This window comes from Cinclus cinclus, chromosome 2 (genome assembly GCF_963662255.1).
Source record: "Cinclus cinclus chromosome 2, bCinCin1.1, whole genome shotgun sequence".
Lineage (NCBI taxonomy): Eukaryota > Metazoa > Chordata > Aves > Passeriformes > Cinclidae > Cinclus > Cinclus cinclus.
In genome coordinates this window covers 42,248,958-42,261,022 of record NC_085047.1, presented here as the reverse complement: position 1 = coordinate 42,261,022, position 12,065 = coordinate 42,248,958, and the positions used below count along the sequence as shown (strand labels likewise).

The 12,065-nt window shown below is 38.5% G+C and overlaps 1 protein-coding gene across 1 annotated transcript in view; it reads right to left on the bottom strand.

Moving 5' to 3' along the window:
• The window catches only part of ARHGAP42 (Rho GTPase activating protein 42), a 139,919-nt gene that overhangs the window by 56,857 nt on the left and 70,997 nt on the right, over positions 1–12,065 (bottom strand). The window contains exon 4 of the mRNA XM_062514451.1: positions 6,131–6,202. Within this exon, the coding sequence (XP_062370435.1) occupies positions 6,131–6,202 (72 nt within the window). The remainder of the gene's footprint in view (positions 1–6,130; positions 6,203–12,065) is intronic.

Sequence of the window (12,065 nt, the reverse complement as noted above, 5' to 3'; positions counted from 1 at the left end):
AAGATGCAGGAAAATTAATCCCAGCAGTGAATATGGATTTGTTTCCCAAGTAGAAAGGAATTCGCAGCTTTGAATAAATGAATGAAATTAAATAATGATAAAAATCTAATCCTCCTGGCCAAAATAAATCATTTTATGAAACAAACAGATGGAATTGTAAGGAAGAAACAAAACTCTCCTTTTAAGTCTTAAAAGCAAAATTGCTTCTGTTGCCTTTGATCTGATTTAAGTTGTATTATAGGTCAATGAACATTGGAACAAATATTGCTAAATACTGCACTCAATGGATAGAAAGAAAGAGGAAGGTTTGGCTTTATTGTCCATAACACATCACACAGTGAGCTCACCAGAGTTACCAGCTGGGGCCTCGCAAACCACACTGACCAAATAAGGCAAAAGGCTTCGTGCCTGGAATCCTTTCCCAGTTACCTCACCCGGCTTCTGCTCGCCTTGCTACAATAATTGGAGAGGTCATTTTTTTAAACTCAGATGGAGTAAATCAACAGGCTGTCCAATGCAAAGCTGGGTTTGTGTAGTCTCTGGAGAGAACTCAGCTTTATTTAAACTGAGTGTGTACAGAAAAGGAATAACTGAAATATGTGCAATAAAAACAGAAGAACAAGTAGTATAAATCAAGAAGAGCCAGTGATGTAGATTTTTGTATATTGCTGGTCAGATTACAAACACTAATGTTTTATGGGGAATGTTTCTTAAATTTGTTGGGTACCTTCAGTTTTTTGAAGTGTGTGTGAAGAATTGATCTTTAATGTTATCCTTCTGATGTCCCAAAAACACTTGAACCTTGCACTCTGAGTTTATGCAGTCCTTCTATTTAAAATATAGCTTTGTAACAACAAGATATATTTTATCCTCCATGTTCTTTTGATTTCTGTGACCGTATTTTTGCCTAAACTCATAGTTTTGAAGAAAAAACTAAATATTCTCATTCTCTATATTAAAAACATCTATAGGATATTCATCATGGTAGCAAAAATCTTGTGAAATTATTTATTAATAAAATAAAATGGTGATTCTCATAATTCATAACATTTTCCCCTTTTTCTCTTGGAGGGTGGGGTTTGCTTGTATTTATCTGCACTTGAATTTTATCTGTTGTTTTATAAAAGAAAGAAAAAAGTCCAGAAATTTCTTTTAAGTGCTCTCTCACATAATATTCCCCCCAGCAATATTTGATAGTAGTACCTAATATAGTTTTGTGTTTTGTATATTGGTAACACAACTGTCCAATAACAGTTTTCTTCCACAAAATTTGGAAACACAATGTACAAAAATTTGTAATGTCAGATTCCAACACCCAACAGCTGCTTGGATTTCTAGTTACTGCTAACATTGCCAATGCTAAAAGCGTACCAATCTCATGCTTCTATACCCAATCTCTTTAAATATTTGTCCGTAAGATATTATGATGCAAATTAATTGCAAAGTGACAGTTCTAGAAATGTGACATTACTATCAGTTATCCTGTGGAGTTTGCACCATCCACAGAATCACAGAATGCGCTGCTGAAAGGTGTAACTGCAGCGTGGGAGTTTTGCACCACTTAATTGCTTGTCTAAGTTTTGTTTGATTTTACTTAGAGCCAGGATTAACAAAAACATAATAGAAACGGATTTTCTTGTGTACAGGTTTGGTTGTTTATTAAATCTTATCAGAAGGTACAGAGTGTTCGACAGTACTTCTAGCTACCTGCTAGAAGTGAGGAAAAATGGTGAAAGATGCAGATGCTACAAGGTTTTTTAAAGGCAAATAATCCAATAGAGAATTAAAATATTATACTTTAAACTCAATAACAACTTCCATAACCCTCAGTGTGACACTGACTGACCAACCAGAAACTACTACCTGAAACCCATGGAGAAGAAGGAAGAACAAGGAAGATGAACACCAAAAGGACAACACCCAAAATCCTCCATGTTGTCTCATACATATTACTATACTGTAAAAAACTCAAATTTAAAACCCTTTACCATGTGAAAGCACACACTTTTATTTCACTACACACTCATGATTTTAACTTCATCACTCATATTTAGAAGCCATCTCCAAGGCCTCAGGTCAAAAGCAGTGTTCTCCAGGGGGTCAGTGCCTGACAGCACAGAAAGCTCTAAAACCCCAGGCTTCTGGGATCCAACAGAAAGAGACCCACAAGGATCATAAAGTCCAACTCCTGGCCCTGCACAACACCATCCCCAAAAGTCACACCATGTGTCCAAGAGCATTGTCCAAACACTTCCTGAACTCGGTCAGGCCAGTGCTGTGACCACTGCCCTGGGGAGCCTGTTCCAGTGCCCAAACACCCTCTAATGAAACCTCATTTAAATACCCAACGTAAAACCTCCCCTAACTCAGCTTTAGACCATTCACTTGGGTCCTGTCACTGTCACCACAGAGCAGAGATCAGTGCCTGCCCCTCTGCTTCCACTCATGAGGAAGCTGCAGACTGCAGTGAGGTCTCCCCTCAGACTCCACTTCTCCAGGATGAACAGAGCAAGTGATATCAGTGTCTCCTTGTATAGCTTCCTCTCCAGACTCTTCACCATCTTCACTGCCCTCCTTCAGACACTCTCTAAGTTTCCTGTCTTACATTGCAGCACCCCAAACTGCCCCCAGCACTGGAGGTGAGGCTGCCCCAGCTCAGAGCAGAGCAGGACAATCCCCTCCCTTGCCCAGCTGTGATGATGTCCCTGATGCCCCCCCAGGACAGGGCTGGCCCTCCTGGCTCCCAGGGCACTGCTGCCTCATGTCCAACTTGGCCATCAACCAGGACCCCCAGGTCCCTTTCCGTGGCACTGCTCCCCAGCATCTCATTCCCCAGTCTGTCCATACATTCAGGGTTGAACCATCCCAGGTGCAGAATCCAGCACTTTTCCTTGTTGAATTTCATATGGTTGGTGACTGCAGAGCTGCAGAGTCCTCTAATCTGTCAAGGTTTCTCTGCAGGGCCTCCCTGTCTTTGAGGGAGACAACAGCTCCTCCCAGTTTTGCATCATCTGCAGACTTGGTCAGGGTCCCTTCCAGACCTGTGTCCGAATCATTTATGAGTATGTTGAAGAGCACAGGGCAGAACATAGAGCCCTGTGGAACCCCATTAGTGACAGGTCACCAGTCTGATACCACTGCACTCATTAAAACCCTGTAAGCCAATTCTCATCCACAGCATGACGTGTTTATTCAGCTGAATGCTGGACATTTTGTCCAGAAGGATCCTGTGACAGCATGGGAAGATTACACCAGCTGGCTTCCCTTAATCAGCTAGGTAGGTTAGCTTGTCATTAAAGCAAGTCAGGTTTGACAAGCAGGACGTTCCCCTCATGAAGCCATGCTGGCTGTCACCAATAACTGCATTGTCTTTCGGGTGTTTTTCAATACCTCCCAGAACAATCTCCATAACTTTATCAGGCACTGAAGTCAGACTAACAGGCCTGTGGTTTCTAGGGTCCTCCTTCTTGCACTTCTTGAAAACTTGGACAACTTTCACCAGCTTCCAGTCAGCTGGGACATCTCTGGTTTCTCTTCAGAGAGCAAGATGTACACAGAAACGTTCTGGGGTTTTGGGCAGGAGAGGGATGACAGAGAAACAGAGGCAAGTTTGGATTTGCTATGAAAACCATTCTACACACTGTTGCAGACTAAGACTATAGGGATGAAAACAGCTCACACGTGCTGTGGGCCTCAGGTCCACTCAGCTGATGTGACTAGAAAAGACCACAAACAAAAAGGGACACTCTCAGTCTTCTGCGAAACTTGCTGCTAAAATCCAAACAACACAAAAATATCTATATCTTTTGTTTGACTATCAGCACAGATCATCCCAGAGGAGTTCAAAGAGCCAAATCTCTGTGCAAAGCTTCATTAAATGCAGATAAATAACCAGCAAGCTCTACTCATTCTATATTTATAAGAGCTCATAAATGCTCAAGGGCTGATCCCAGTGAACCAAAGCAATCTGACCATGCTCTCCACTTTACCAATAATGGGTTTCACAAAGCCCAAATTTATACTCTATTTCATATGGGTCTCATTATGCCTAGATCACACGATGCTATTTTATAATTACTAGAAAAACAATACTGAATGTAATTAAGCTCTGACTTGTTTGTGTTGATATCACTTAGTTAAAGGCCAACTGTAATTGCTTCCACTGATAAAAATCAATTCAAAGGCAAATGTATCACACTTGGTTATGATGGTGCTCTGAATCTCTCATTTCTGAGTTTGGCAGTTGAACTCCATGTGCAGTGCACAAAAATATGTTTGCTTGACATTTTATGAAACAATGACCTGTGAAGGCTCTCTTTAGGGTATCCATGTGTCAAGCCAAGTATCCCGGACCCTCCAAAACACACAGCACTACATAATAAAGAGCATTCTACACTGGAATAAGAGTTAGCTGAGCCAGGCTCCCTCCTGAACTCATTCTGTACAGTGTAGTGTGACCACAGACAAGTCAAACCAACAACTCTAAGAGAAGCAGATGCCCATATTTTACATGGAACAGATACGGAAAAGAAACCAGCCATTGTGATACACCAAACAGAGAGGACTCAACCTGTCCTGCAGTGCCCTACCCTTAATATTGTTGATGATACAAAAAACAAAGGAGTCATCTTCAATTAGATCATTATGTATGTGTTGACATCTACTGAGCGATATATTCAAAGGAAACCTGAGTGTTTTAAAGAGTTTTGCAGAAAGTCCTGTGAACCACCTATGGATTGTCTCTGCCATGCAGCAAGACAGTCAATAGTATGGTGCGTTAAGCTTTCAAATAGGGTGCTTTGAAGAATCATATCCCATAAACTATGAGAATACAAAATGAAACAATACCACAAAAAACTGGATGACACTACTAAAACGTACTGAAAACTAAAAATAATTTTGTGCTGGGATTAAATTCTGATTTGTGCAGCATGGTAAATAAACTCCCAGCCCTGCATCTCACATCAGCATAGGGGTGGGACAAGAGAAGAATGTAGTTGTACACAAAAAACATATCAAGTCAAAGGGTAAAAAACACCCACTTCACTGAAATCTGACCTCAAGTTCACAGTAAAAATTCTTCACAAACATCTACTTAGTTCCTGTGTGGAAGCAGACCCATTGTGTTTGCTACTCATTCACAATAGCAGTACCAGAAGGACAAACCTTTGGTGTCTCTTTCCAATAGTTCTGTTCTTATAAGTTTCTTTGAGTACAGCAAAAGCACAACCTCACCTGCAACATCAGAGAGCTTTTTCTTGTACTCCTTTAACCTTACAAATGAAAGGTTTCCCAGAAATTTTTGTGAGCACTAATATAAGATGAAAAATGATTCAGAGCTAGTGTGTTTATGCAGAAGGAACAGTTACTAATCATAACCTCTAATTGACTACCACAGCCTCCATGCATAGCCCAGAGACTGTGATCAAAGCAGTCACCAATAGGCACTCAAAAATTCAGGATCAGACTGAAAACAACTGTTCTAGACTAACAGTTAATTCCAACATATTTTTCCCCAGTATATCTGATTTCCTGAACTGACTACTGAACCCAGGTATAGACAAACTGCGTTATCTCTCTCACACGGATGTAACACTTAATTCCAAAGAACTGGATAAAATTACCAGCTGAAGCACTTCCACCATGGGAAAATTCCTGGAGGATATTAAGATGAATACTCTGGCAAAATGAACATGAACCACAGCACTGAATCAGCCATGCAAAGAGGAGAGGGAAAGCAGAGGCAGAGATCACGATGAAACTGTCTTCTGTCTTTACACAATGTCCTCTTGAGGGACTCATAGCAGCTGTTTGAATTCTCCCCGTGGTTCTGGGTTAACCCTAGACGCAGCATAATGTAAATGCAGACATCAGAAGATGAACACAATGCCAGATGGTAGGAATGTGCAACAGTAGCAGGAGCTGTGCTCTATGCATATTATCAGTCTTTAAGCTCCATTTCTAAATTGTCTCCTCCTCTGAAGCTAAGAATTTAGTGTAATTTACTAACATATTAATGAGGACAGCATCAAGACTGTTTGAATAGAAAATGCCTGCTTTCAGTCCAGCCTTCAAAACACACTGATAAACTCAAATAAACATGAAATGTAAAACAAGCCTAGCCACTTACTTTTGCTGCTCCTATTTGCTCTTTTCGAAACTTCTCCAGCGGTGCTATTAGCACATCATTAGCATTCTGGATCTGCAAAGTTAAACATAAAGGATACCTTCTTAATACAGAGTATTTGCAGAAAGTGGAGTGACTACAACTCTGCCAATGTGCAAGACTGAAAAATGCATGTCTGAAACATTCTGGAAAGAGCAAAAGGCAAGTAATTATGTTTTCTTTACACAAAGCATACAACACACATGTACACTAGTCTACTAGAGAACATTTTTATGAATAACTAAAGCAATTGTAATGGAAGATGCAGTAATTTTCTGTACACAGAAAAATTTTCAGTAATTTTCAATACACAGAAGGTTTTCTGGTACTTAACTTCCATTTCTTGCATCTTGCTTAAAACCAGAATAGAAAACGAAAACTTTCAGAAGTATGTTTTGGCGAAACAAAGAAGACAAACATGTGAATACTGACAGAACTGACTGAAAGTGTCGGTGTTTATGGAATCTGAAACTTTGACAGCTGAATCTTTTTGGCTATCCCTTTGGATTATAGACCTAAGTTCACCGAACAGAAGAGAGTGAGGCAGAGAACTGTAAAAAGTTAAGTGGTACTTAAAAATATACTCTAGATTGTGTTCCTTCACTTTTCTAGTTTTTAAACTAATTTAAGATGTCCCACAGCTATTTTTATCCTTTTAACCTAAACCAGAATTCTTAATGAAATACAGTTTTCCCCTCATGGCCTCTGTTTATTTAGTGTAAATCCAGTCCTGGGAATTCCTCCCTGAAACCCATTCCCAGCAGCAATCACCCAAAGCAGTCTGTAGTCATTTGGAACTGGAAACACATGCAGCAGACTACAAATGGTGCCCAAGCCATCAAGCCAAGGAAAGGTAGCATAATTTCCCCATGTGCCTTTTAGGGACAAGAAGAATAACCAATTAAATCGACTTTGCTGATGAAAATCAGAGAAACTAAAAACTGTCAACATATCAGAAATAAAGAACACTAAAACACAATACAATTCCAATAGTCTATCATACTGACTACAGGCAAAACTCTGGGTTTTCTGCACAAGTAGCTTTTTTTTCTCCTCACCAGTACAGTCTTTATTAATACTCATCATTTGGGCTTTGGCAGGTTTATTAGTCTGGGCAAAGCTAATATGTGCCTAAGCCAAGTGTGATTCTTCCATAATAGTAATTGATGAGTTACATTGTCATTTGAGCACAAAAACTTCAAAAAATGCTGTAATAAAAACCATATAGAATAAACCCAATGAAATACAAACATACTTCCTTCCCAAACCTAACTTTACAATCAGAAAGACCACAGAATCACCACATCTCTTAGCAGGGTAAAGTTTTAGGAGAAGCTGAGAGTCTCTTTGACACCCTTATGAAGTGAAGTCCAAGATAGCAATGGCAACAATGGAATGCTCAGTTATACCATGATCCAAATATGCTACATTTAAAAACAAAAATTGGACACAGTGGATGAGGAGGAATGTTTTCATTCAATTCAAGATCCTCCATCAGTTTCACTGGACCAGACTAAAACACTTAGCCACCACCCAGCAATCTAACTGGGACTCAACACCTTCTGCAAGGTAAAACGCATGCACATAACAAGACAATTTCAATCCCAAGGATCACTAAAGCAGATTAACAGCAGTGCAAAACTTAAATTACTTGCCTACTACCAAGCAAAATTGCAGTGCATATGCCTGGAAGCAGCAACTGGAAGTTTTGATAGCTTACAGAGTATGTACATGGCTTTTAGCAACACAAAGAAATCACAAATGATTGCTGGAGTCAATGGTATGGAAACGTGGATGCAATTTTTTTTTTTTTTTTTTTTTTGTTCCACATCCCAAACTAAGTTTTTCTCTGCCTTTTAGATTCATTGCTAAATATGTCACAGTTCAATTAAGGGAGACATATGTATATTATTAAGTAGTTACTTCTGATACCAGCAATCACTATTAGTCCTGTTGCTAGTCATTGCCAGCCACACTAACCCCATGTGGAGCTGAATGGCCCCCCCCTTGACTCAATGCTACAATGGTAATGCAGGCTCCATGCCACACCAGGAGACCTCACTGCATATACTGTCCTCTTGGCAGCAATAAAGTGACTGAAACATAACTCATGCTCACCTCACTCAAAACTGCTGCAAAGCAAATGAAGTACCTTGGCAAAAGCATCCTGCTTCAAACACCATGGAAGAACACACACAGAGGAAGCACATGGAACTGAGAGCATTCATCTGAGAGGTAAGTGGCTCTGCTGGGCTGAAGCACAATGCTATTACTGCCACAGTTATACATGAAGTGGGAATGGACAGCAGGCATTGCCAGGCTTTTACCTAGACAGAGTCTGTGACTGAACAGATCTGCTAAGCCACCTCAACAGAACACACTGCAAGCTCACCCCTGGGATGAAAGGTTCTACTGGCAAGAGCCCCGTTGTAAAAATTCATCTCCTAGGAAAATTAGGAGCTAGGCAAGAAATAGATTCTGGTTTTGGGGAGGGAGAATGTGGCAGCAAAGGACCTTAGAAACCCCCAAGAGACGCATATCTGCAGTCACTATTACAAAATATAGAATGCTCCACTGTGTAAAGACTTCCACCAGTTTTCACCAGGTTGTGCCTAGCTTTTGAAAAGTGAAAATAATAGAGAGAGAAGAAATTGTGCTTTATATGTTCACTTATTAATTTTCTTTCTTTGTCAATTACTATCACTGCAACTACCTTACAGTTCCCTTTTTAAGGGTTATAAATCATCATACAGCCCCTCCCCACTCTTCTGCGTCCTGTGAAAGTAGCAATCCAATACTCCCACAACCATTTCTATGGAAATCTGATTGCTTTAGATAATCTGAAATTTTCACTGTGTGGTCCTAATAGAGTAACTTTTTTCCTGCCAAAATGATAATTCCTCTCCTACTCAGTTATTGTGCTAGGTTGAAATCAGGGACTCTGGGAACAGGCAAACAATGTCAAAAAGGCTTTAACAGCTTTTGTAAACAGCAACTCCAGAAATCCATGTTGTGTTTAAAATATGGATCTTAACTCTTTCAAGCTTATTCAGAGAGAAGTTACATTTTCTTGATCTAACAGTTATTGAATGCTACACAGTTCCAGTGCTCAGTATGGTTAATATGTGGCAGTCAATCAAATTACATGATTGTTTCTCTTGTTTGGCAAAAGCAATGGTCTTTTTCCAGAAAAAGAAAAGAAATGAATAACACAACTTTAATTTACTGACAGTTCATCAGTTCTTTTTTTAATTAAGATGTAGACAAGTATTAGCAGACATAATGCAAGAATATTACTTTGACATTTGAGAAAGCTATATTAGATACAGTAATAAAGAAACAGGTTTTTCTAAATGAAAAAAAAAATTAGATTTTTATCATTGGTATATATAATTCCACTTAGTTATAGTTAACTCTACTTGTTGATAAAAGCACCACTGAAATATGTACCACTATAACCACCCAGAAGTTGTAAAATATATTAGAAAAAGAAGTATTTAAAAATTCAACATACTTTTTCTAAGGCAGTTTGGAAAACCTATGAAGTTGGCAATTGTTTGTATATCTGTAACATTTCAGTACACTCTGACAGCCTTTGACACAATGCAGGGAAGCCACTTAAGTTGTCTTTTCTGACTCATGACCATCCACTCTTCCAACCTTCCCTCCTTCCTGCCAGAAGTTAGCTGTGAAATTGAATTTATGCACCAATACTGAGATTAAACTGCGGTTTTTGCACATCACAGGGAAACTCCACATCTATACTTAAAGACATTTTGGGCTAGCAATTTTTTAAAGTTTTCTTTTTTTCCTAAAACTTTCCATCATTAGAATGAAGAACATTAAGAGAATCATAATTATTATATAGTGTTAGAAATGGAAGACTGTTTTTTTTTCAAACATATCTGAACATTTCCATTTCTAGACTTTCTTAAATTCAAGTTGACATCATTTTTTGAATGAGTTTTCTAATTAGTTTTCTGATTTTTCTGAATTTGGGAGCATGAATGATACACAGCCTGTACATGCAGAATACTTCTTTTCCTTGAACTCAAAGAGGGTAGATAAAGATTTACATGGAAAGAGAGTAGGTTTAGATTAGATATTACAATGAAATCCTTTACTGTGAGGGTGTTGAGACACTGGCACAGGTTGCCCAGAGGAGCTGTGGGCACCCCATCCCTGGAAGTGTGCAAGGCCAGGTTGGATGGAGCTCTGAGCAGCTTGGTCTAGTGGAAGATGTATATGTTCATGGTAGAGAGTTGGATGATCTTTAAGGCCCTTTACAACCCAAGGCAATCTGTAAATCTACTTTGGTAGTACCAGTGGATATAAACTGAAACACACTGGTGCAGCTGCTAATTAATTTTTAAATACTAATAATACAGACAAAACTTTTAAGCCCTGAATTGTTTTATAGGCTTTTACCTTCACCATAGTGTCTACAGAGCTGAACTGCAGCAACAAGAACAGTCGGTACCTTCTGAGCTTTGTATTTTCATTTGTAGGGATAAAAGGACTAGGTAGGTCACAGAAAGAGCTGAGTTAACAGATTTACCAATTGCCAGAAGAAGACAGCTACAACTTAAGTGAGGCACATTTGCAGTAACAGAATTAGGAATTATATTAAATTCATCAGAATGAGAGCAAAACACTTTAACTATGAAAAACTTTTGGGTTTATATAGTGTATCTTGGAAAAACATTTTTTTGTTCCAAAATCTGCTACGACTACTTTTCATGGGAACACAGAATGACTGCACTAGCACATGGTAAATAGAATTAATTTCCCTGAAATACTAAATGACTCACAAATTCTGAATGCTGACAAATATTAACTTTTTTTCATGTCAGTGTAAGACTTCTAGAAAAAACAAATAAAATTCATTCAAAGGGGGCAACAAATTCATAGCTACTATAAGCATAGTAATGCATTTCTAATTTAGAAAAAATATTTCTCTACTAGACAAAGAGATATAATTTAATTTTAAATCTTAAGTTCCTAACAATTCCTTACATCTGATCAAAATATCTCTTCTTTCAGTCTGAGGCCTGTATCAACAGCTCCTAATCAATACAACTTCAAACACAACAGTTGAGACCAAATACAGACAACCAGGCTTTTGTATAACTTATGTATCAAGTTGCATGCTACAAAGAATATAAACATGCCATGATAAAACACTAGTCATGCATTTAAGTGCACAGTTTCTGTGTTAGAAGTTAAAAAGTGTAAATATTACACAAAGTTAATATTGTGAATTTCAATGCCTGTAGCTACTTGACCTTAGCAAGACAAATATTTTTACAGCTTTGTACAGAAAACTCTTCACAGACAAATCACGTACTTAAAAACAAATAATACACTTGAAGTTTATCTTAATACCTTTCACCTTTAAAAAAAACAGAAAAGGAAAAAAAAAATTACATCCAACAGTATCCAAGGTTGTGTTAATTTCCTAAAAATATCACTACCACTGCCACTTAAGGTAAAGCTGATGTTACAGGTGATCGAGAAAACCACCAGGTTTTAACTACAGGTGATTAATAACATAGGCTGGACAATTCTATGTACAATGAGTAATGCAACATTTAGCTTCTTACCAAAACCTAAAGCTGTATCAAGTGGTATTAATACACTGCCACAAGGGGATGCTTAAAAATCACATGCTAGTCAAGGCTGGCAGTAGCTACACATATGAATCAAAGAATGGTTTTGGTTGGAAGGGACCTTAAAGACCATCAGGTTCCACCCCCTGCCATGGGCAGCAATGCTTTCCACTAGATCACTTTTTTTTTCTCAAGTGTTTTCAAGTGAAATTCAATTTTCTATTTTGCACAGTTCATGTACATTACTATAGTGTTAAACCTGAAGTGATTGTTAATATAATAAAAAATGA